We start from the raw sequence: 23,255 nt of genomic DNA, 5'->3' as shown, positions 1-23,255 counted from the left end.
ATTTATTTTGACAATAGTACATAACTGCCTTCTTGTGGATCAGATCCAGATGTTAAACGTTGTTTCCCTGCTCCACTAGATGGCAGTGGTGGGTCGTAACTCGCAGTGCTGTCTGTCTTTTGTGTTGGCAACCACCGGTTACTGCCGCTAGCTGCCATAAACACCAAAACAACGGGCATCTGTTTGTAAGATAGACCGCAGAAATCGCGTCGATGCTGTTAAAGGGCTTCGTTATTTAGCTGGCAGGCCTTTCCTACTATGTAGTAACCGAGTTTTAGAAACATAACTTAATCCGTAATTAATACTACGTAGTGATGAATTACTCTCCGGAATCACTTTATCCTGACAGATTTTGCAGTCACTGACGATTGCGCATCTGGATTTGACTGAGCTTGCTAATGCTAAAGCTAACAAGCTAGCATTAGCCAGTGGTTGCCCTCTGCAGTGATTCCGAATCACTAGCTACCAGCTAATTTAGCTTGTTGTCAGTCTTGAGTAGTCACCGACGACAATTTAGCTCATGTGGTAGCTAGCGATAAAAAAGGGTCGCTGAAAATGTAAATTACCATGGGGCCAAAGAGACGGGAACTGGTAAGTGTGATAATGCAGAAGTGCAGACCAGCCAGCTAACGGTATTCCGTTAGCTAGTTTAGCTTAGCAGCCTTTTACATTAGCCTTGTTGTGATAGCCTGCGGAGATCCCCTTATTGCTGATACTAGATTGTTTATGCTGTAGCTAGTTGGATGCAAGACACGCAATTAATAAACACTATGTTGGTCTATCTTATGCACGTATATACTTGTGTGAAAACCTTTTGTTTACGGTTTTGTTTGTGGTTTTAGTGCACTGGAAGTGAGCTACTGTAACGGTATGTAGGGCTAGCGATTGCTAACTAGCTCCATCAGCCAGTATTTTTTTACAGGTTGCTTCCCGTTCTGGTTTTGCGTATCAACTATTGTAATTTGAGGCTGTTTATTTCGGCAGTGTGAATGGCGTAGCAGTTTACAGCAGTTCATGTTGACTGAGACTTGAATCTTGCAGTGAGATCGATTAGCTAAGAGACAAGATCATTATGTAAACAGTCGGTAGTGAAGTTGTTTATGGGACCACCATCTGCATGACTCTTTGATCTTCATTACAAATAATTCCATATATCCTGCTGGACTACTTCCTTTGTCTTGTGTGATAGATCTAGTGTTAGTTCACCTGAAGACTATATGATACTGCTGCATTCTTATTTATTTATTTATTTGTTGCATCTATGTGTCTGTTAGGACTCACATCCAAATGATTCAATTTACTTTTTTCTCTCCATCATTCAGGCTGTGCCAGTGATGGCCTCACCCCTCCCCGTCTCCTTCATCCTGGTGGTTCTGCTCTTTGCTGAGTCACCTGTGTGCCATGCAGGGGACTGCAAGGGCCACAGGCAGGTGTTGAGGGGACCACCAGGCTATGTCACAGATGGACCAGGAAACTACTCTGTCAATGGGAACTGCGAGTGGCTAATCAAAGGTATTATGAACAAAGATAATGTCTTTTGTACAGGAAAACTGTTGATTATACAAGTTACCTTATAACCTATAAATTGTTAGTTTCATAGCAGAAGTGAGTACAAGTCTAAAACTAATCACTTCTTCATTTCCCACCTCTTTTATATCTTCCAGCTCCCAGCAACAGTCATCGCATTGTCTTGAATTTCACCTTCATGGACACAGAGTGTACCTATGATTACCTGTTTGTGTATGATGGAGACTCCTACCAGAGCCCTCTCTTAGCCAGTCTGAGTGGCAACACTCTGCCGCAGCCGATTGAGGCCAAGTCTGGCAAGGTAACCAATTAAGAAATGATGAGTGAAACTCTAGAGCATTCCAAGTATGGTTATGTTTACTTTGTGTTCTTTTTCTTCTTGTTCCAGATGCTGCTTCATCTCTTTAGTGATGCTAATTACAACCTCCTGGGCTTCAATGCAACCTACACCTTCTCTTTGTGCCCTGGAGCCTGCGGTGGTCATGGCCGCTGTGATTCATCTACATCAAAGTGCCAGTGCCATCAGGGTTGGGGAGGAGCAGCTTGTACAACCCCCCTGTGTTCCCAGGCTTGCTCTGTGCACGGCCAGTGTGACAAGGTAAGAGTAAGGAAGGGGGATGGTTGAATGAACACACAAAACAAAGAGTCTTAAATGAGTCACTCATCTCGCAATGAATAAGTCCTGAGACGTTGATCATTGATCTTAAACTATTCTAACTCTCCATGTTTTGTCTCAGAAAGGAGAGCGTTGTCTGTGTAACTCAGGCTTCCTGGGTCACAGCTGCCAGCTTGGTCTCCATGATGACAGCGGGGCGGGGCAATGGTGGCGTGTAAGCGAGGGAAACCCCTACACCCCTCCCAGGACAGGTTCTGCTGGCGTGTATCTGTCCTCCACCGGAGCCATGTACTTGTTTGGCGGTGAGAGTGACACACTTTGCTTTTCTACTGATGTTGTTGTAATATTTATTGAACAGACCCACCGTCCATCCAATTTTTGCAGCACACTATTTGTAAGTTAATGGTCATTAAATCTTGTGCAGATTTATTAAATTCTTGTAACACTGATTATAACTTGAACAAACACCTGTTTTGGGGCTTAAATTTCAACGAACCTCAGAATGAATTTATTTGTTTTAGCTGCTGTGCTTTATTTGACTTCTTGTCTTATCTGGTATCTGTTAGTGTTTTTGACAATTAATGACAACGATCTTGATTATTATATTATTATTTATAATATTATTTAAATTAATTTTTCCCCCAGGGTTTGACCTGAACAGAGCTCTTGGTGACTTGATCAAGTACAACTTCACATCCAACCAATGGGAAAGCAGGTCTTATGGTCACTCTCCTGTAAGTGGTTTGAGGACACACACACACACACAGAGTTTTTGCCTCTGATTTAATCTGATTACTGACCAACTGTGTCTACGTATTATAAGTATTCACAATATTTTTCATTCCCTTCCTTCCTTCTGTTTTGCACTCTTTTCAACTTTCCTATGTTGTCAGGTGGCTCGTCATTCCCACACAGCTGTAGAGTGGATGGGTAACATGGTTATCTTTGGCGGAGAGCTAGCCAACGGCTCACTGGCCAGTGATGTCTGGATGTACCGGCCACTGCAGGATGACTGGCAGCAGCATGGCTTTTCATATTCACGTGGCGCTCCTAAACTGGCCAATCACGCCGCAGCTGTAGTAGACAGTTACCTCTATGTATTTGGTGGTGGGTTTCACATTATATTTTTACCTTACAGTCTGTGTTTGGGTTGGCATACTTGAGCATTAAATTATTGTCTACGCAGCATCTTACCTTTTCTCCCGCTTTATTTCCCAGGTCGCACTGAAGAGGATATGTTTTCCTCCTCTCTATTTCGTTTTGGTCTGCACGGCTCTGGACGGTGGGAGATTGTTCAGTCCACCGGTGGGAAGCCCCCGGCCACCGCTGGCCACTCCATGGTGTTCCACAGCCCTTCCAGGACGCTGCTGGTCTACGGAGGCCACAGGCCTACCACTGCCAGGTATACACCCTCTCCTACATGAGCACACTGGATACAATAATACACTCACAGCCAGTAAGAACAGGGTGAGAAGATGAGGACTTTGACATATATCCAAATTTGATACACTTTTATATCTGGTCAGTTGGTGTATTTGGAGGACTGCAGATGTGACATTTCTGTGTGTTCCTGTATACACAGAGTGAAATGTAAACTTTTTGTCCCATTTGATTAGATCAGATAAAAGTCAAGTGATTCCTGTAGGCAAACTTGTTAAATTAAGCAATCCAGAAAAAGATAAGAATAGCAGAGGTAGAAATTATTTAAAATAATAAAAGAAGTAGTCATCAATAGAGTATTTTGACTCTAACAAGTAAAAATACATACATTGTCTTTATTGATACTAACCACTGTCTGTTTTTCCAGGTTTAGTGTGAGGGTGAACAACACCGACGTTTTCCATGTGGACAGACGGTTTTGGACATCTTTCCGTTCCCGTTTCCCAGCAACAGGCCCCAGAGAGAGAGCCTTCCACTCAGCCACCGTCATTGGAAATTACATGGTAGTCTATGGTGAGCATAGTGATCGAGGAAACCAGCAGACAAAATCCATTCTATTCAGTGCTCTCCAGTTTACATTTATCTCTTTTCTTCCTGCCTTTTTCTCCCAGGAGGGAATGTACATATTCACTACCAAGAGGAGAAGTGCTATGATGAGGAGATCTTCTTTTACCATTTGGGCTGTCATCAGTGGGTGTCTGCTGGGGAGAGATGGTCACTCAGTGAGTTCCTACAGAGTGCATCTTCTGTCACAACTCTCACACAGCCCAGTTTTCATCTGTAATTACTTTCTTGTTACTTGCACAGTGCCTACAAAACTTTCATTTCTTTCTAAGATGGGGATGCTGTGAGGGGGCGATACTCACATGTTGCTGCTGTGATGGAGGGACGAGTGCTGCTGGTTGCTGGGGGTTACAGTGGTGTTGCCCGTGGAGACCTGGTGGCTTACAAAGTTCCTCTGTTTGTCAGTAGCGATCAAGGAGATAGGGTGAGTGAAAGTGTCATAAAACAGGAATTCATATCATTGGCAAATTTGCATAAGCTGCGTGAAAACCATCTGTGGGAGAAAGAATGAGAAATTGTGTTATATGAGCAACTAGGGAGAACTAAATTGTTTTTTTGTGTGTGTGTGTGTGTGTGTTGCTTTGCCAGGATGCTTTTTGTGCTGAGGCACTAGACGAAAGTATGTGCCTGAAGAACCCCGCGTGCAGCTGGTGTGAAGGCCGATGCAGAGAATATGAGCCCACTAACCCGGTAAGATTTCCCCTAGCACAACCTCTGTCTTTCATAATCCATTCAAGTTTATAGTAGAAATATATTATTCTTATACCCATTCCCACATCATCAGACACAAAACATTTTTCCCACTTTGATGTTTTTGGTTGGATGTCTGTCTGTTGTAATTGATTATCCCTGTTTTTTGTTCACAGTGCGGCAGTACTGGTTGCCTGGGCCTGGCACGCTTTCTGTCTGACTGCCAGTCCTGTCTGGTGTTCAGTGGCACTCCAGCCTCTCTGGCCCGTGCCCCTGGTGAATTTGGCTGGTGTGTTCAGAATGAGTCCTGCCTGCCAGTGTCAGGTGAGACCCAGGGAGGGAGGAAGGAGGGCAGAAGAGAAGGGCTGAGTCTCAGACTAAAAGAAAAGATGTTGGGAGTTGACATGGGAGGGACTAGACTCATGTTGGGTGCGTGTCAGAGATGAAACACAGTGACTTGACTATACCCAGCTGAGATTGGACAGGCTACTCAGACCATGATCTGACTTGCCTGTTCAATCACATACTTCCTGTGGTGCAGTGAAATCAAGTTGTTTCACTCCATTTGGACACACGTCAAACAAGAGTCGCTCATCACACTCGTTTCAGTACAGTAGTACACTTTAGGAAGCTGCTGTATTATGAGATTTTAAGAGGTCAGATGTGTTCCTTGTGTGCTGACCTCTCCCTCTCGGTCTCACAGAGCAAAGTGCGTGCCGTGTGGACCAGATCTCAGGGGCGTACGGCTGGTGGGGGGAGCGTACCCTTTTCCTAACCTCCCTCCACTCCTGTCGCACCGAGAACTATGTCCCGGGACTGCACCTGCTCACCTTCCAGCACCCCCGCAACGACTCCCAGCCTGACAAGGTACGGAGTCCAAATCTCAAGTGGTTACTGTACTAGTTGTGGTTGTAACTCCTTCCCTCTCTGCTTATACTTATCCCTCCTTCCTTCCTCCAAAATTGCTTTGACACTTTAACTCCACTGCAGGTCTCCAACCCGCATATTATGAATTTTATGATTGTTTCTCCTTTAATGTACTTTTCTAATTTGTGCTCCTGGCTTTTTATCCTCTTGACTCCAATGCTCACTTTTCTTTTCTTTTTTTCTTTTTTCTTTTTCTCTGTCTGTTTTGCAATGCGCTCATAGAGAGGATTCCTTTTTTTTTTTAAAGTAGTTTGTCAAACTTGTGGAGCAGTTTGTAGAGAATAGTGCTTCTGTTGATGTGTTTCCACTTCCATCCACCCTCCACTATCCTCCACCCTCCTCACCCCTTCGCCAGGTGTCAATCCTCCGCAGCACCACCATCATCCTTAGCCCCACCACAGAAATGGACGTAGCCCTACAGTTCAGGGGCTTCATCCACCCATTGTGGGGGGCCCCTCCACCTGCACCCCCTCCCACTGAGACTGTCTCCATGTGGGCTCGCATCCAGAGGCTCCACTTTGAGGCTCGAATGGCATCAGGGCCAAACTCCAGCCAACTGGTGAGAAAAACTGCATCTTAACACTTTTTTTTTTTTAAAACAAATTGCTCATCTGGAATTGGGCGGGGCTGACAGGATTTGTTGTACTAGACTAATTTCATTTTCACCTCACACAATTTAGTGTTTTTAGTCCCATGTGGAATAACATTATTTGTGACATTGGAAAGAAGACTTTTCCGTAGATGTAATAAGTGCATGACAAATAAGCTATCTGTTGATCTGCTGAAGCCTGGATTGGATCTGTGTTTCATATAAATTATTGAAAATAATAATCCAGAAATTAACTAATACAATAGTCACTGCCCTGTAAAGGAATTGTATACATTGCTGGAATACTAATCCAGTCTGTGTGAAAGGTATAAGCTGTATTTTAAAGGATATGACTGGGAGACTAAAGAAATTAGTAGCACTTATTTATTGCCATTTTTACTTAACTGTTCCCCACCTTTTTTTTTTGTCTCTAATTCTCATCATGCATCTTTAACCTGTTGGCTGAGCAGGAGGTAGTGGGTCGTTGGGCAGCGCAGCAGGAGAAAGAGTCAAAGCTGCTTACTCGCACAGATGGGAGTAGACTGTTCTCTAACCTGACCAGGGGCAACCATTACCTCGTTCAAGCTGAGGGATACCTTAACAACTCAGGTTCAGGACAGACCAGTGAGATGGCCCTGACCTGGAACAGAACACTGCCTGGAGGGAGTGTGAGTCCTGGTTTATTCTACATTAGTAGTGAAAGTTAAAAAAATTAAAAGTTTGTTGTCTGTCAAGTGCAAAAGCACTTGTCAGTAGAGCAATAAGTGCATGTGATGTATGTGCATTTTTTAGATGTATTTAAAATAATTTGATCCGTTAAGTGTAGAGTGGGTCATTCTGGAGAAAGACCCAAACAAATACAACCCTCCCTTCATCCTCCTTCAGAAGCTCCACCCCCCCAAATTCATGGACATGCATTGCCAAGGCAACAACCAAAAGAGAAATATGGAGGAATCCAGAGCGATGCGTCAGTTGTAGAGTCACTTCTGTTCCTCTCACACATTACCATGAGCAGAACAAAATTTTTGTCTTATGTGAACACAACAGTCCATCCACACTCTGCAGCCTCCCCACTTCTCACTCAACCTGTATACAGAGTCTCTGTCCACAGAACCAATTGTCTGTCAGCTGCAGCTGCTGGGGGAGCTGCAAGGACAGCAGCCGGACAAACTGCCTTCACCAGGCTGACTGACAGCAGAAATTTACTGACCACTGCATGTCAGCCCCACGGGAAAAAATCGACAGTGTTTGCATTTATTATTTTATTGATGCGGTTAATAAGTTCAACACATATACAGTGGGATATTTGTGTGATTTAAACAGCTGCCTGCTCAGATTATGCTTCACTAAACACCATAGAAACAGACTTGTAGCGTAAAAAAATGTGGGGGGTCTCCATGAGACTGTCTCAGATTCAGTGTGGATTGATACAGTTAATAAAATTATTACAATTATAAATGGAAGCGTATCTGTTGTGTGAGAAAACACTTTCACAACATCTCTCTCTCTCCAGTTTGCCAGCCCTCCCCCTCCATTCAACAGGTGCTGGAGACGGGAGACTGTCAAGTTCTCACACAGACAGCTGCTCTGATGACTTCCCCCTGTCCTGTGCACAAGCACAATTGTCCCCTGTTGCTGATATGCTGGAGTAGTGTTGTGTGGCTCAGTGCGAGCCACTTTGTTGGTTTCCCATTTACAGAGCCAGGGCTGTGTATGAACACCGGATTTTTTTTTCAGCGCACACAAAGAACAGACAGCTAGACTGTGAAGAGATAGATATTCGCTGAATTTGACAAAAAGTGTCTTGAACAATATTTCTCCAGAATCTCTCACTCTACCTTTAACACTTTAAATCCCACAAAATAAGATATGTCACACAATGAGTTGTCTTCAGTAAAACTAAAGCTTAACTCTAACCTCATGCCCTCTTTCCCCCCCTAACTTACTTTTCCTCTAGGAGATCTCCTTCCTGTTCTTAGAGCCGTACCGCTCAGGTACCTGCTCAGGGTACATGTCCTGTTTGGCCTGTCTATCCGACCAGTCTTGCGGTTGGTGCCCGACTTTGTCCCGCTGCCTGCTGCGGGACAGCCCTGACCTCGAGCTCTGCCCTGAGGGAGAGAAGGGAGAAGGAAAGGGAGAAGCACAGCGCCATCTGCTGCTGGCACCCCAGCACTGCACCTTGTGTGAAGAGTACAGAGACTGCTCCGCTTGTACTCAGGTACATCACAGATAACACTGAGTATTAACATATGGTGTCATAATGCTGCTAATATTATAAAGCTTAATACATAGTCATGCAAAGCTGACTTTGGCCTGCAGGACCCTTATTGCGAGTGGCAAATAAACTCCAGCAAGAAAGGTGACTACCAGTGCAGTCGACGAGGAAGACTAGACGGATCCATACGTGATCCAAGGGGGTGTCCTAAAGTCTGCAACCAGTGAGTTGAATAACTATTTTTAATACCAGTAATAACAGACCATACAACAAGATTTAAACAGAGCCTACAACTCACCCTTATTGCCCCCCTTTTTTTCTTCATCTCTTTGTCCTTCAAAGGAGGAAGACTTGTGGTGAGTGCCTTTCTAACTCCAGCCAGTGTGCATGGTGTGAGTCAGCCCAGGCCTGCTTCTATTTTGCTGCCTACCTGACAAAATACCCCTATGGAGAGTGCAGGGACTGGTACGACAGGTAAAATAAGGACATTTTTAAGACTTTTTTTGTTATATTTTTCAATGCACTTAACTATTTGCAATTGCACAGTTTCAGTTTCCTGCTTTCTTGTTTGTTTGGTGATTTAAGCATAAACATAGTACACTCACATTATTCAAAACAAGACAAAGTGCTGACAACATTTTTAAATGTAAGGGTTTGTTTGTGTAATTAAAGATATTCTGTCTGTAAGTGAGTTAAAACCCACTTTAAAAATCTAATATTCTGATTCTTCATTCTTTTGCTCGTCAGTGTTCATTCGGTTCCCCAGTGTAAGCAATGTTCAGCTTTAAACACCTGCACAGACTGCCTGCGAACATTTCAGTGTGGCTGGTGTGGTGACTACAATAATCCCACAATTGGAAAGTAAGTATTGCAAACTTGTAACAGTACTTTGACAAGTACACTGTAGAGAGAAAATACGTATAGTGCAATGCATTACTATTGCAGATAAATAAGTCTGTTGCAGAATTACTGAATGTTAAACATCATTGTTTTTGTTGGAATTTTCTTGTATTTCTTCAATGTTTTCCACTCATTTTTCCAGATGTCTGAGGGGAGACTGGGCGGGAATGGATGACCCCTCGGTGTATAACTGCAGTGTGGCTGTGGCTGAAGCTCGAGCAGCAAAGTAAGATACCTCTTATTGCACCATCACCACAAATGCAGAAAGCTTTCTGTAAGCAGATGACGTTTTCTTACAAGACAAGTGTTTTTGTTTTTTGGGTAATGTTATATTTTAAATAATGTAGGGTGAAGTGTTTCCCACATAATTTATGTGTGGTAGTTTAGTTCTTGGAGTGGAGGAGGTTCTTAACTTCAAGTTATACAATGCATTTATAAATTTGAGTATAACAGTGTAAGCCAGAGCACACCATTGGGATAATGTCCTCCTTAAAACATAGAATGTCCTGTTAGTACAACCTTCCTGTGCCCAGCTGTCCATAAAATCAAGGCAAAGTCAAAAATGTTACCAGGTGGCTGGGTTTTACACTTTACAAGCTGTATCAACGTTTATTTTGTGAGTGAGCCATTCTCCAAAAGGAACCATTAGGTGTTACCCTGTAAACATGCATTGCAAGCTGGACTGTGTGTTGTAGCTAGATAGCGGTGGAATACTGACGTAGCCCTAATAGGTAGAAAACAGTACATTCAGGATGATGATTCAGGATCAGATGAACAGATGGATATGTGTACTTCTGCAACTTTCACTTCTCCTCCTCCTGCTCTTCAGCCCTGAGCCCCAGACCTCGGCCCCACCGCGACCCCTGGAAATGGAGATGGAGCTGGAGCACCTGGATGACGAAGAACAAGATGCAATCTGGTCCTACCCTGCCTGCCCTGATGTAGAGGAATGTAGGTTGGGTCTCCACAACTGTCACCCCTTTGCCACCTGCATCAACACCCCCACCTCCTATGAGTGCCACTGTGAGAGAGGCTACACAGGGGATGGCACTTTGCACTGCAACCAGACGTAAGAGTGGTCATTTAAAATGTGTTCTTCTTCATCTCACTGTTTTTCACAATCTTACCTGCCTGGATTGATGATTTGAATCTAGGAGACAGAACTGAAAAAAACAACCCAACTTAATTTCCTCCTCCCACAGGTGCTACAATGAGTGTCGTGAGGGTCAATGTAGTGGCAGTCCACGGTTTGAGTGTGAATGTTCCCTGGGTTGGACATCTGACCCTGCCACTCTGGTTCTGAGTGGTGTTGAATGTGATGTGGACTGTGGCTGCAACTTTCATTCCACCTGTATTACTGCACCAGGGATCTGTGATGAATGCCAAGGTGAGACTTTAATAGGTGGCTTATTTAAATAGCTTGTTGTCAGTCATCTTTTGTTTTTAACTCGTACTGAACCAGGCCAACATAACCAGCCTCTTTACAGTCTTATTGGGAGATTTTAAATTTAAATTGTATTCACAGTTCATAAAACTCAAACTGCACTGATTGAAATATCCTCTAACACTCTTGCGCTGTCTTTCAGACTGGACAACAGGGCCCCACTGTGAGCACTGCCGTCCAGGTAGCTTTGGTTCAGCTCTCGCTGGTGGCGACGGCTGTGTGCAGTGTGAATGTAATGGCCATGGCGACCCTCTCCGAGGCTACTGCCACAACCAGACAGGCCAGTGCTACTGCACACATAACACTCAGGGACAACACTGTGAGTCCTGCCTCCCTGGTTACTATGGAGACCCCAGGTAAGGAGATCTTCCTCATATACCATGACTGTAATGCACGCTTTTCAGTTATTTTCTGTTTCTGTGCTGATATAAAACAGTGTTGAATAAACAAGTGGAGATTATATTGTAATGTTGAAAAATGCAAACATTGTGGAAAAATCTTTCAGTGAATTTTTTAAATACTTTCTTTCATCACGATCTAAATTACTTTTATCATGGTCTAGTCTAACATCTCACTCTCTCCAATAGGAACAATGGCACATGTTACCGCCAGTGCCAGGGTCGTTCTGTGCTGTTGTCTTCCACCTCCTCCTCTGCCATTCCTCTCTCCTCTTCCCTGGGATGGAGAAGTGGCACAGAGGGGAAAGGAGGACTTTCTCATTGCTTGTGGGTCCTGTCTGTGACTGAGAACCTGGCACCCTGTCTACCCAGACAGCTTTGTCCCCCTGTAGCCCTCACTCTACACCCAGACTCCCATACACATTGTAAAGTGAGTACAAACACAACCTGATCATGCACACAAGCACATGTGCAAATTAATACGTTAGCTGTGCCACGGCATAAAAAATGGTTGGTATTTCAGTAACTGGTCTCCCTTACATCTCTTTTGTTTTGTAGAGCTCCTATGTCTATGTGTTTGATGGCCTTCCCCGTTTTCTGGGCAATGGAGTCGTGCATTCAGATCACAACCTGATTGGAGCATTTTGTGGCACCACAAGGACTCAGCCTATCACAGTTGAGGCCACTTCAGGTATCTCTCCATGAATTAATTCACAAAAACATTTTGCCAGGAGAAATCCACTTTGAGATAAAACTTAGTCTGTTACAGTCTCACTTAACAAACTTGAGCCAGTTAAGTTTTAATTGTGGGATAACTGTTAACTAAATTAACAGATCATGTAAACTCAGGGCATACAGGAAGTCATTGTAAACCATGGAAGCTTGTTATTTAAACTCTTGTGGGGCTTTTCCATGGGCACTTTCGTAGCGCAGAGTCAAACCATGCCATGTTGATTTGCATTCCCTTACCAGTGTAAATGTGCCAAGTTGTGCCGAGTTGTGCTTGAGATGGACCATCTCCAGAGCCGAGTCAAAGTGCGCCCGACCCACCTCCAAGGGGGTTGCAGTGACGTCTCACTGGCAGGGCTGACTGTGGCCAACCCGAGACGACCCCCTTTCTCCCCCTCAAACAAGCGCGTGTTGCGAGACTCAATTCTCAACTGTCAGACTTAATGCCTGTACTGGAGACCAGAGAGAAAGACGTTTTTAAAATTCTCTGTGTTCTCACCTTTCAGTACTTTGGTAGCTTCTAACTGAATTTCTGTGGTTGGAAGTTTAGTTTCTCTACTGCATCCCTGTTTGTATTTTCAGATATCTGCTTTATTTTACTGTTTCCTGCTCGCATTCAGCGGTCTAGGAGTCCTGTTAAGTTACTGCTGATGGAAACCCAACGTTTCCTGCTTTTGCTGCTTCATATGAAAAGCTTTTAAATAACAACATAACTTTTATTGTCAAGAATTTATAGGAAATGAAATGTGTTTATCCACCGTTTTACAGCCCTTCCTTTGACCACTAGTCACCGCGCGGCGTACTTCCTGGGCGCTTGAGTAAACAGCGCTAAAGAGGGTGCTGCTTTTAAACATCATCGCCTCAAGACAAGCATGTCATCAGTTAAAAAGACACCTTCAAGCGAGTAGCCCTGTTTAATGGAGATGTAAATCCCTCCCATGCTGGGCTGACACGCCGAGTCAAACCGAGTCAAGCCAAGCCAGTACATGTGTATGGAAAAGGGCTATTAACCTAATCTGACTATTTGCAGTAACCAAGTTGTAGATGGTGCGTAAACTGACACACTGTTGTATTTTTTCCTTTACCACCAGGTGTGATCTCAGTCTATTTTGAGGCCAACGTGTCTTCAAACAAACCTCAAGGCTTCAATGCATCTTTCTGGGTGCGGCGGTGTCACCAGAGCTCTGATGAGGGTGAAGAAGGGTCACCTGTATGTCCAGGTGGAGCCCTTTGCCAAGGGGGGCTCTGCCAGTGCCCTCAGGGATACGGAGGACCCCACTGCGACCGGCCCATGTGTCCTCAGGATTGTGGAATAGCAGAGGGAAGAGGAACTTGTAATATAGTAAGAAGGGTGGCAATACATATCGAGAAGTTTACATTTCGGTTTTATTTTGCATCTTTGGTCACAACTATTAAAGTAATTAAGGTTTAAAACTCAAGGATTTTGAAATATAAAAAAAATGAGAAAACATTTTTGTCAGTTGCTAATCAACATATTTTGGTTGTCTCAGTCTCTTGGAGTGTGCGTGTGCTCAGACAGCTGGGCTGGCTCAGACTGCTCTGTTCCTCGGGACTCCAACAGCCTGGTCTGGGAAACACTGCTGGACACACAACTGACTGTGGTAGGGGCAGAACATAGCTACACAAATACAAAAAACACTCTAACATGTGCGCAATTCATTAATTTCACACCCCAGCACACACTATCACACATTTATAAACATTCTTGCTCCACAGAACCAGGCCCACAGGTTCCTCCATAGGATGGGCCACTCCCTGGTGTCTGGACCTCAGGGCAACCTCTGGATGTATGGAGGACTCTCTCTGTCAGAGGGCATTCTTGGAAATATCTACAGGTAGGAGTGTAAATGTTAATGCCAAAGCTTTTTCATTTTATGAAACTTTATAGGTGTTATCATATTATATTTATACTGTATCATGTAATTAACTGTCTATATGTGTATAATAACACATTTTCCCCATGTTGGTTCAGATATTCTGTGTCAGAGCACCGTTGGACGCAAATGTTGACGAGTTCTGTAGAAGAGGGCTCTACTCCCAGCCCTCGTTATCACCACGCCTCTGCACTGCTGAGCAGTCATGACTCTGGCTCTGGCAGCCATGGAGCCAGTCACAACTTCATGCTGGTGGTGGGCGGCGTCACTCAAGACGGTGTTGCCATGGATACCTGGAGTCTCAATCTCAGCAGTTTAGTTTGGAGAGAACACAAGGTTAACATTAGACTTATTGTGGAAAAATAAAATATCTGCAAAATCTGAAGTTATTTTACATCTAACAAATTTCTTTTTCTTCCACCTCTGACAGAGCACAGTGCTGCCCCCATTGGCCGGTCATACTTTAACTGTACGTCGAGACTCCTCTGTGCTGTTGATAGGAGGTTACTCCCCAGAGAATGGCTTCAACCACCATCTGCTGGAGTTCAGCCCTCATACTGGAAACTGGACCATTGCCCCCCACATTGGCACGCCACCTACAGGTATTTGAGGCCTTGTGTTTATCAAGGCTTGTAACAATTTTTACTCAGTGACTTAATGACTGATGCACATCATACAAAAATACAATAGTAGTTCTTCTACTTGTCTATCCTACAGAGAAAGTCAGTATTACATTTTGAAAATGTGAAAAATAGACAGCAAAAAAATAAACAGCCGTTATGTTGAGGCTCCTCTCGGCACGTTCTGTGAGGGGGTTTTTGTATTGAAACCTATTTTGTCTTATGTGTTCTTGTCTCAGGTTTATATGGCCACTCAGCAGTCTACCATGAGCAGACTGATGCCATCTATGTCTTTGGAGGCTACCGTTTTCATGTGGAGACTGTGGAGCCCTCAGGAGAGCTTTACAGTCTGTACTACCCGAACCTCACCTGGTCTCTGTTGGTCCCCTCACAGGGCAATAAGGTAAGAAGCTGACTTCATCTAGGCTCTATCACCCTCTCAAAGGTCAGTAAATTAGACAAGCTAAGCATTCTGTCAGTCCACTGCATAGAGATAACTTATCTGCTTCTGCTGTATCTTCTCTTTGCTATGCAGCCCCTGTCACGTTTCTTCCACGCTGCAGCCCTGATGAAAGACACCATGGTCATCGTGGGGGGGAGGACAGAAGCAGAAGACTATAGTAACTCTGTGTCTCTGTACCAGATCAACTGTAACACCTGGATACAACCAGGTGGCTGTCTTGATGTCTTTCTGTAGCTTCAATTATCATCAAATTATAAACGACCACACCATAACATTACCGCTTTCGTCTCTTCTCTCAGGCTCAGCCATAGGAGATCCAGTTAATCGTTCGGTATCTCTTGCCATGACGAGCTGGGGCGGCCGTCTCTTCCTGTCAGGAGGCTTCAATGGGGTCACGCTGGGACGACTCCTAACCCTAACTGTGCCCTCTGACCCCTGTGCGCTGCTGCCTACTCCGGAGGCCTGCAACACCACCACAGGCAGCTGCATTTGGTGTAGAGGAACCTGTACTTCTTCTGATACTGCTGAGAGGTAATGCATTTGACTGAAAGCAACTCTGTAAATAAGTACATTGTTTTTAAGCTTGGGGTTATGTGCAGCTACTAATACGTCACACCATCCACTCAATTCTCTCCTACCCCTCCATCAGAGTGGGCTGTTCCACTGGTCAGTCTCCCTGTTCCCCGACCCCTCGTCAGCCAGACCAGTGCCGCAGACTTAAGACCTGCAGCGAATGCCTCGCCAGACACCCCAAGACATTCTCCAGTCCAACACAGGTAACATATAACACCCCAACTCAACCACCCTCACTAACTAAAAGAGAGATGGATCCTATCTGTTAACTGAAATATTTTCTTGATTTTAAATTTTCAGCCCGCTCTACAGTGTAAGTGGTGCACGAACTGTCCAGAGGGGGCCTGTATCAGCAGCTCTGTTAGCTGCACATCTGAACATGACTGTCGGATTAACCAGCGAGAGATCTTCCTGTCCAGCAACTGCACCGAAACCAGCTGTGAGGCTTCCGACTGCCCCAAGTGCACTGCTTCTGGAAAATGCATGTGGACTCGCCAATTCAAACGCACAGGTACGAAGAGATTTGAAGAAAGTATGAATTTAATACAAATTACTAAATGCTTTTTCTAATTTTCAGTTTGTAGTTGAAAATAGATAAGAAAAAAACATTAAAAACTCTAGTAATTGTTATTCAGTAATTATGATCACCACACCTAGTAGCATGTGGATGAATTATCATCTTATCTACACGCCCCTCCAGCCACTGAGATGAAAAGGGCTGTTTCTGATACTTCCACAAAGATATAAAAAATGTGACGTTGTTTTCGACTGCAAAAGGGATGACTGAATGTGATTTCAATTATACTTTAACATTTCAGCTGAGTTTTGGTAATCAGGGCTTATTTTTTCTCCTGAAGTGTTCCAATAAGCCAAAAAACTGACTGTGTTGTCATTTCTCCAGGCGAGACAAGGCGCATCTTGAGCGTGAACCCCACCTATGACTGGACATGTTTCAGCTATGCCCTGCTCAACGTCTCACCCATGCAGGTGGAGTCATCTCCCCCTCTGCCATGCCCTCCTCCCTGCCACACTCTCCATAACTGCAGCCTCTGTCTGGGGTCCAGAGGCTCTGACGGGGGCTGGCAGCACTGTGTGTGGAGCATGGCTCTGCAGCAGGTAAGATTGCACTGCTTGAGTATTCATGTGTGTGATTTTAATAAAAGCATGTTCATATACCAATAACCTCTCTCCCCATTTCTGTAGTGCATGAGTCCATCTTTCGTGCCCCTGCGATGTGAAGCGGGTCAGTGTGGTCGTCTGCTCTCTGGGGGGGACTCCTGCTCTCCCCAGTGCTCCCAGCTCACCCAATGCTCCCAGTGTATTGCCAGACCTCAGTGTGGCTGGTGTGCTACGCGCGGGGGCAATGGGGCTGGACGATGCCTGCAAGGAGGACTTGATGGTGAGAAATATCTTCGCTCAAAGGAGCTGAGGATGGTAGAGTGTAACCAGTTCAATGCTACATTATTCTGATCCCTGTTTTGCTCACGTCTCTCCACTCTCTTCTCCCAGGTGTGAGTGAGGGCGTTTGCCCCCTGAGAAACAGCAGCTGGTCTTTCCTTCACTGTCCAGAAGAGGACGAGTGTGCAAATGGCCATCACCACTGCAACAGCACCCAGGACTGCCATGACCTACCCCAGGGATACCACTGCACCTGCAAACAGGGTTATATACTCAGCAGGTGAGGTCACTTGTCACTGGTCAGCTCCTTTAAAAGATTTTATCAGTATTTCCATTCAGCATTCGTACTGCAGGCTCTGAATACATCAGGACAGTTAAAAGATACTGTATTTATTATCACAATACAGATTTTACCCAAGTTTCTTTTGTTTTTCCTTCTGTTTAGTGTTTCCGGTCAGTGTGAGCCAGTTTGCGCACAGGGCTGTGTGAACGGGACATGTGTGTCACCAGGAGTTTGCCAGTGTCACTTTGGCTTTGTGGGGGATAATTGCTCCTCTCAGTGCAGCTGCAACAAACACAGCAACTGTGCTGGTGTAAACAAACCAGATGTTTGCCTTGAGTGCCACAATAACACCATAGTAAGTGCTCATATCACAACGCGTGCACATACTGTAAACACAGTCACATTCTTAGGTTAATGATTTCTCCTTTCCCCCGATTCCAGGGTAAGCACTGTGAGAAGTGTAAGCCTCTGTTTGTGGGCTCTGCCAAGGGAGGTGGAACTTGTCGTCCATGTCGGGAGTTTTGCAGGGGAAACAGTGCTGTGTGTCTATCCCGGGATGAACATAAGAAAGCCCTTGATAACCCACGGCTCTTCCCCCTCGACCCCAACAGCGTAAGTGTCTGCCATCCTCCTGATTCTATGTAAAAACAAGTACACTAGCAAGTGTGCTTACTCTTATGTCTTGGGCACTGTCATCTTTCTAACTCCTTGTCAAGTTTCAGACGTCCATATCTGTTTGTCCCTTTATCAGATTGAGAACTGGGTGTCAGAGGGTCCCACAGAAGAGAATGCCGTGTGTGTGAGTTGCCAAAACAACAGCGTGGGGGACAAATGCGAGAGTTGCCTCAGTGGCTACTTCCTACTGCAGGGGAAGTGTGAGAAGTGAGTGACATTTCAGCAGTTAGTGTTGGTGCTGACACCAACAATTTTAAACCTTAATGTGTTTTCTTAATATAGGCTGTTACATGATGTAATAAGGCTTTTATGAATTTATGTCATTTTGGGTAAACACATTGCAGGTCCTATCAGACATGATCTCATCAACATACAGTGTCACTGGAGTAAGCACCGATTGCATTCATTCATGTATTCTTTATGAATTATTGTTGTGACATGAATGCAACAAAAAAGTTGCATTTATTTGTCTATCTTTAATCCATTGATAGTGAAGCACTTCCAACATATATTTTATCCAGTACTTATACGGTTTTAATCACCGTGTACGTTTGTTTTTGAAGAGGACAAGACCTCTGTGGATAATCCAGCTCCCAGTAGAAACCTACTGAACGTCTGGATCTTAAGTTATCGGAGAGACAAGCTGAGCAAACGTTAGCAGCAGCTCAGCTGACTGCTCCTACCGGGTGTCCTGTGCCCACTGAACAACGTCAGAAAAACACTGATCTTTAACGTGAAACTGCTCTATTCAGTGTTTTTATCTGTTTTAATCACTGATCGGATTGTTTTGGAGAGGAGGAGACCTCTGCCGATAATAAAAAGTTTGTTGTTTAACAATGAAGACAAAAACTCCCATGATTCCATGCTACTTCACACCGTCATCACACTCTGCCTTTTGTTATTGTTTTGATTGAGAGAACCCTAGCAGCTGAAATTACATATTGTGCATTTAAGAAGTTGTATTTTTCTACTATTTATTTATTTTTATTATTATTATTATTTCTCTATTTTACTTTACCCTTTCAGTCTCACTACTGTGTTTAGATTTTCTGCTCTTTAGAGTTTGAATTTCCTCCTCTTAATTGCAGGTGTCAGTGTAATGGTCATGCAGACACATGCAATGAACATGATGGCACAGGTTGCCCGTGCCAAAACAACACAGAGACCTCCTCGTGTCTCAGCAGTCCTCAAAGTGACCGGAAAGACTGCTACAGGCAACAGGTATGTACATGCTGAAAGTTATTGTAAACTTTTCCGCATTAATAAAAGCTATATTTAAAATTGAAAAAGTTTTAAAGTAGGCAACCATATGAAGATGTCAATAGTGTTATTTTAAGTATGGATTATTTGTTTAAAAACCTGTATGGTGTTATTTTTCACACCAAAGTAGCCCTTTAAACCTCATTTTGTTTCATTTATTTATTTCATTCATTTACTTGTGGCTGGTCTGTGTACAGCCTAGTGGTCATTAGGAGTCATGGCAATATCCACAGATAACATTCTGTGCACATCATGCTTGGAAATGTAGGATCTGGGTGAAAACATTTTAATAAATGAACCCTTTTTTAAGAATATAGAGCTTTTTTGTGAAAATCAGTAATAAAGAAAAATAATGCACCTTAACCATACTGCAGTATGGCTCATGTTTTTTTTTCTGTTTTTCATTAAGTGTGCAAAGTGCAAAGACTCCTTCAATGGCACACCGGTGAACGGGCGTCAGTGCTACCGTCAGTTCAACGTGGACACAGAATGCTGTTTTGACCCGACGTCCCAGACAAACTGCTTCCATGATCCCACCATCCGCAACCTGCCAAGGGGGCGCACTGTGTTCTTCGCTGCCCAGCCAAAGTTCACCAATGTGGACATTCGGGTCACAATTGATGTTACTTTCGGTGAAGTGGAAGTGTATGTGTCCAACTCTCATGACACCTTCATTGTGGATGTGGACCGGCAGACAGGGATTCACACCATCAAAATTGAGGAGGAATCAGTGACTCGGGGAACAGCAACTGGGACAGACAAGGATTCACCTCCTTCCCCTATGAAGGTCAACGCCTCGTCCGGTCTTGGGGGTCCCATGCTTTCCCACACCCCATTGCAGCTGCAAGCAAAACCCGCAGGAGCAGAGAGAGAAATTCGAGGGGAGCGCGCTGAAGGGCTCATCACCTACATTACTGTGTGGAAACCACAAACAGTGCTGATCGTCCATGGTGTTCGGGATCGTGTGGTCATCACCTTCCCTCACGAGGTGCACTCCCTGAAATCCAGCCGCTTCTACATCGCTCTGAGAGGTGTGGGGACCGGGCAGAGGCAGGGAGAATCCCAAGGCCTGCTGTTTCTGCGACAGGACCAAGCCCACATTGATCTTTTTGTCTTCTTCTCAGTTTTCTTTTCCTGCTTTTTCCTCTTCCTGTCCGTCTGTGTCCTCTTGTGGAAGGTTAAACAGTTCCTAGATTTCCGTCGGGAGCAGCGTCGCCACATCCAGGAGATGACCAAGATGGCGTCTCGGCCCTTTGCCAAACTCACCATATACTTGGAGCCGGAGGAGCCTCAGCTCATCTACCTGCCTTCATCTGGTGGAGGGGTGGGGGGCGGCACTGTATCTCTTGCTCATGCACGCACAAGCAAGTTAGGGGGAGTGGTGGTGGGCCAGAGGGGCAGGGCAGGAGCTGTCTCCTACAAACATGACCCAGGCTCCGGGCCCACAGCCCACCACCACCATCACCTCACCCTAGGTGGCGGGGGCAACAGTGGCCAGCACCTACCGCTGCACTACCTAAACACCCACCACTATGCCAGCACCACTGCTGGGACCCCGGCCTCACATAATCACCACCCATCCACATACAGCGGCTACCAGCACTTTTGCCGCTCTGACCCCTTCCTGTCTCAGCTCATGGGCTTTTCCTATTCCTCCTTTAAAGTAGGGCCCATCACCCTGGAGCCAACAGATGACGGCATGGCTGGGGTGGCCACTGTCCTCTTCCAGCTTCCTGGGGGTGTATTGGCTCCAAATCGTGCCTGTTTGGGCTCCGCACTGGTTACTTTGCGTCAGAACCTGCAAGAATACTGTGGCCACGGCAATGGAGGTGGGCACCCAGGGGCAGGTGCAGGGCGTAAGGGGCTGCTTGGGCATCAGCACCTGACCACTATGGCTATGTAGGGAAACGAAAAAGATATAAATGAAAGTAGACAGGAATAAAAAAGAGATGGGATAAATCTGTAAAGTATTTGATATATAATAAATTAATTTTTTTGAAAGAAACATAGCCGCAAGGCAAAGATTAAGTCCAAAAGAAACAGTTATGTTAAGAGTCAGGTGTGAGCATTTTGAACAGAGTTGTACATACACTGTATAATGAATTATTAAGTGTCTTTTATTGTATTATGTATTGCTATACTGTATTTCAGTGCTTCACATGACCAAGCCGGCTGTCTTTAGAATGCACTACAACTGCTATACGTATCAACAAAACAATGTCACATCTTGTCTGTGATCACTAAAGAGGTATGAGCACGTTCAACAGTCAGTCTCATACAAAGGCTGAAGCTGAACTGTTGTTAAAATTCTTTTCATTGACCAACAGAGGTGTTGGACCTCTGCTCACTTTGGAACCAACATGTGCTTTATACCCCAAAAAGTGACAATCAAAATTGCCATTGAGAACAAGAGACTTATGCATAATGTGCAAGATTTTGATTGTCAGCGCAGGGAAAAAAAAAAAAGTCAAAGTTGCTTGTCAGATGGTTTTTATATCAGTCGATATGAGTGATTTATAATTGTAACTCAATATATGGCAGGCTTCTAAGCTACATGGTTATGTTAAACAGACTCTTGAGTATATTTTTGCATATTCATTCACCTGCTCTGTTATATTGTTGTTATTTGTTTTTCTGCTCATTTGCCTTCACTTCTTGCCTTGTCTGTAAGTCAACTGGCTTACACTTAATACTTGTGTTAATGGAAATGTGTGGTGCAGGTCCTGGAAGATGTTATAACAATAACATATGTTACATTTTTGTTTCTGTACAGTTTCTGTGAAAAAAAAAAATGAAGGATAATGTTTTCAATCTTCAGTTCCTGACACTATAATAATGTAATTACACAACAGAACTCGTCCATTGAATGAAGAAATTATGTGTCCTTTTGCAACATGCAATTACATTTTCTTCATGTGAAATGTATGTTTGTTTGGCTAGTTTTGCTGGACTGCTTTCTTCAGGCAACTTGTCTGCTTAGATGATTGTATTAACCAATCATAGATACAGTTTGATTAAAAAAAAATAATGATTGGACACGGCAAAAAAAAAAATTACAATATATGGAAAATATTACTACAATGAAATTACAATGATAATGGAAATAGTTTCATTAGAACGTTCTCCTGGTGAGAGACTTTGGGAAGATTTGACAGCATTTTAATGGCAAAGAGACTGAATTACATGTTCATTGGTGGGTGTTGATGTTGGTATGTTTTTGTTTTCTCTTTTCCTTTTTGCACTGCATGGAGGCAATGAGCCCCATTATTCATGTGAAACACTAAAAGGCAATGCCGTCCAGCCTCAGTGGACGGATGGCACACAGTGTGATGGAGGAACTCAGAATGGTGCTACTGGATTTCTATCAAATGAAAAAGATTTTCTCATTAACTGAGTACTCAGCATATTTAAGCAAACTAAAGCTCAATTAAATACTGTCACTATTTATAGCAGCCCCCCCCCCCCCCCACACACACACACACAAATAAGCATTAATACTGTTTTATTTTGTTTTTTTGTCTTGTATCTGTGTGTTGTTTTTTTTTTTTTAAACATACTTTATTTTTGTACATAACTTTTGTTGTGTTTTGTTTTTTTGTTTTCAAAGAAGGGAACAGTGTTGTACAGAAGATTGCGTTAAAGAGTCAGATAAAATAAAGTCTGTGGAACATAACTGTCAATTTTTGTGTTGATGAGAAATCATGTGCGACTAAATTCACTGATGAGAGAAATCTATGACTATTAGTTGATTAAAGAAGACAGCGCTAAATTGAAGGAAAATGTTCACAACTAACCAACTATAAGCTTTACCAAAAAGGAAAGTTTTAAGCCTACTCTTAAACCCAGAGAGGGTGTCTGCCTCCCAGACCGAAACCGGAAGATGGTTCCACAGGAGAGGAGCCTGAGCCATTCAGAGTAGCTAATATCACTAGATAATGTGTTTCTAAGGTGTTTAGGGCCAAGCACAATAACTTCAGTTTTGTCTGAGTTTAATAGCAGAAAATTGCAGGACATCCAAGTCTTTATGTTCTTAAGACAAGCTTGAAGTT

General features: G+C 44.0%; 1 protein-coding gene across 1 annotated transcript; it reads left to right on the top strand.

Annotated features, from left to right (window-relative positions):
* Nucleotides 1–111: 111 nt before the first annotated feature.
* On the top strand, nucleotides 112–22,886 carry megf8 (multiple EGF-like-domains 8). The gene is made up of 44 exons (XM_067601032.1): nucleotides 112–591; nucleotides 1,323–1,512; nucleotides 1,665–1,828; nucleotides 1,916–2,125; nucleotides 2,265–2,445; nucleotides 2,789–2,877; nucleotides 3,037–3,250; nucleotides 3,362–3,545; nucleotides 3,951–4,096; nucleotides 4,195–4,305; nucleotides 4,420–4,571; nucleotides 4,736–4,837; nucleotides 5,014–5,161; nucleotides 5,541–5,704; nucleotides 6,120–6,323; nucleotides 6,824–7,021; nucleotides 8,311–8,571; nucleotides 8,673–8,791; nucleotides 8,911–9,042; nucleotides 9,316–9,429; nucleotides 9,611–9,694; nucleotides 10,298–10,537; nucleotides 10,671–10,855; nucleotides 11,055–11,268; nucleotides 11,500–11,740; nucleotides 11,869–12,001; nucleotides 13,131–13,381; nucleotides 13,551–13,661; nucleotides 13,777–13,895; nucleotides 14,033–14,270; nucleotides 14,365–14,536; nucleotides 14,794–14,957; nucleotides 15,090–15,225; nucleotides 15,317–15,548; nucleotides 15,667–15,793; nucleotides 15,891–16,101; nucleotides 16,492–16,706; nucleotides 16,794–16,989; nucleotides 17,100–17,268; nucleotides 17,434–17,626; nucleotides 17,713–17,883; nucleotides 18,023–18,153; nucleotides 19,035–19,167; nucleotides 19,616–22,886. The coding sequence occupies exons 1-44, from the start codon at nucleotides 568–570 to the stop codon at nucleotides 21,107–21,109; spliced, it is 8,667 nt and encodes a 2,888-aa protein (XP_067457133.1). The 5' UTR covers nucleotides 112–567; the 3' UTR covers nucleotides 21,110–22,886.
* Nucleotides 22,887–23,255: the final 369 nt, after the last annotated feature.

The sequence above is a fragment of the Thunnus thynnus genome, chromosome 10 (assembly GCF_963924715.1).
Source record: "Thunnus thynnus chromosome 10, fThuThy2.1, whole genome shotgun sequence".
Lineage (NCBI taxonomy): Eukaryota > Metazoa > Chordata > Actinopteri > Scombriformes > Scombridae > Thunnus > Thunnus thynnus.
Note: the sequence above shows the minus strand (reverse complement) of the source record. Positions and strands in the feature narration are given on the sequence as shown.

Bases quoted from the DNA above. Each gene is read 5' to 3' on its own strand.
- megf8 (XM_067601032.1), top strand. From the start codon at position 568: ATGGGGCCAAAGAGACGGGAACTG. The intron at 10,856-11,054 runs GTGAGACTTTAA...GCTGTCTTTCAG, and splicing joins GATCTGTGATGAATGCCAAG to ACTGGACAACAGGGCCCCAC. The intron at 11,741-11,868 runs GTGAGTACAAAC...TTTGTTTTGTAG, and splicing joins ACTCCCATACACATTGTAAA to AGCTCCTATGTCTATGTGTT.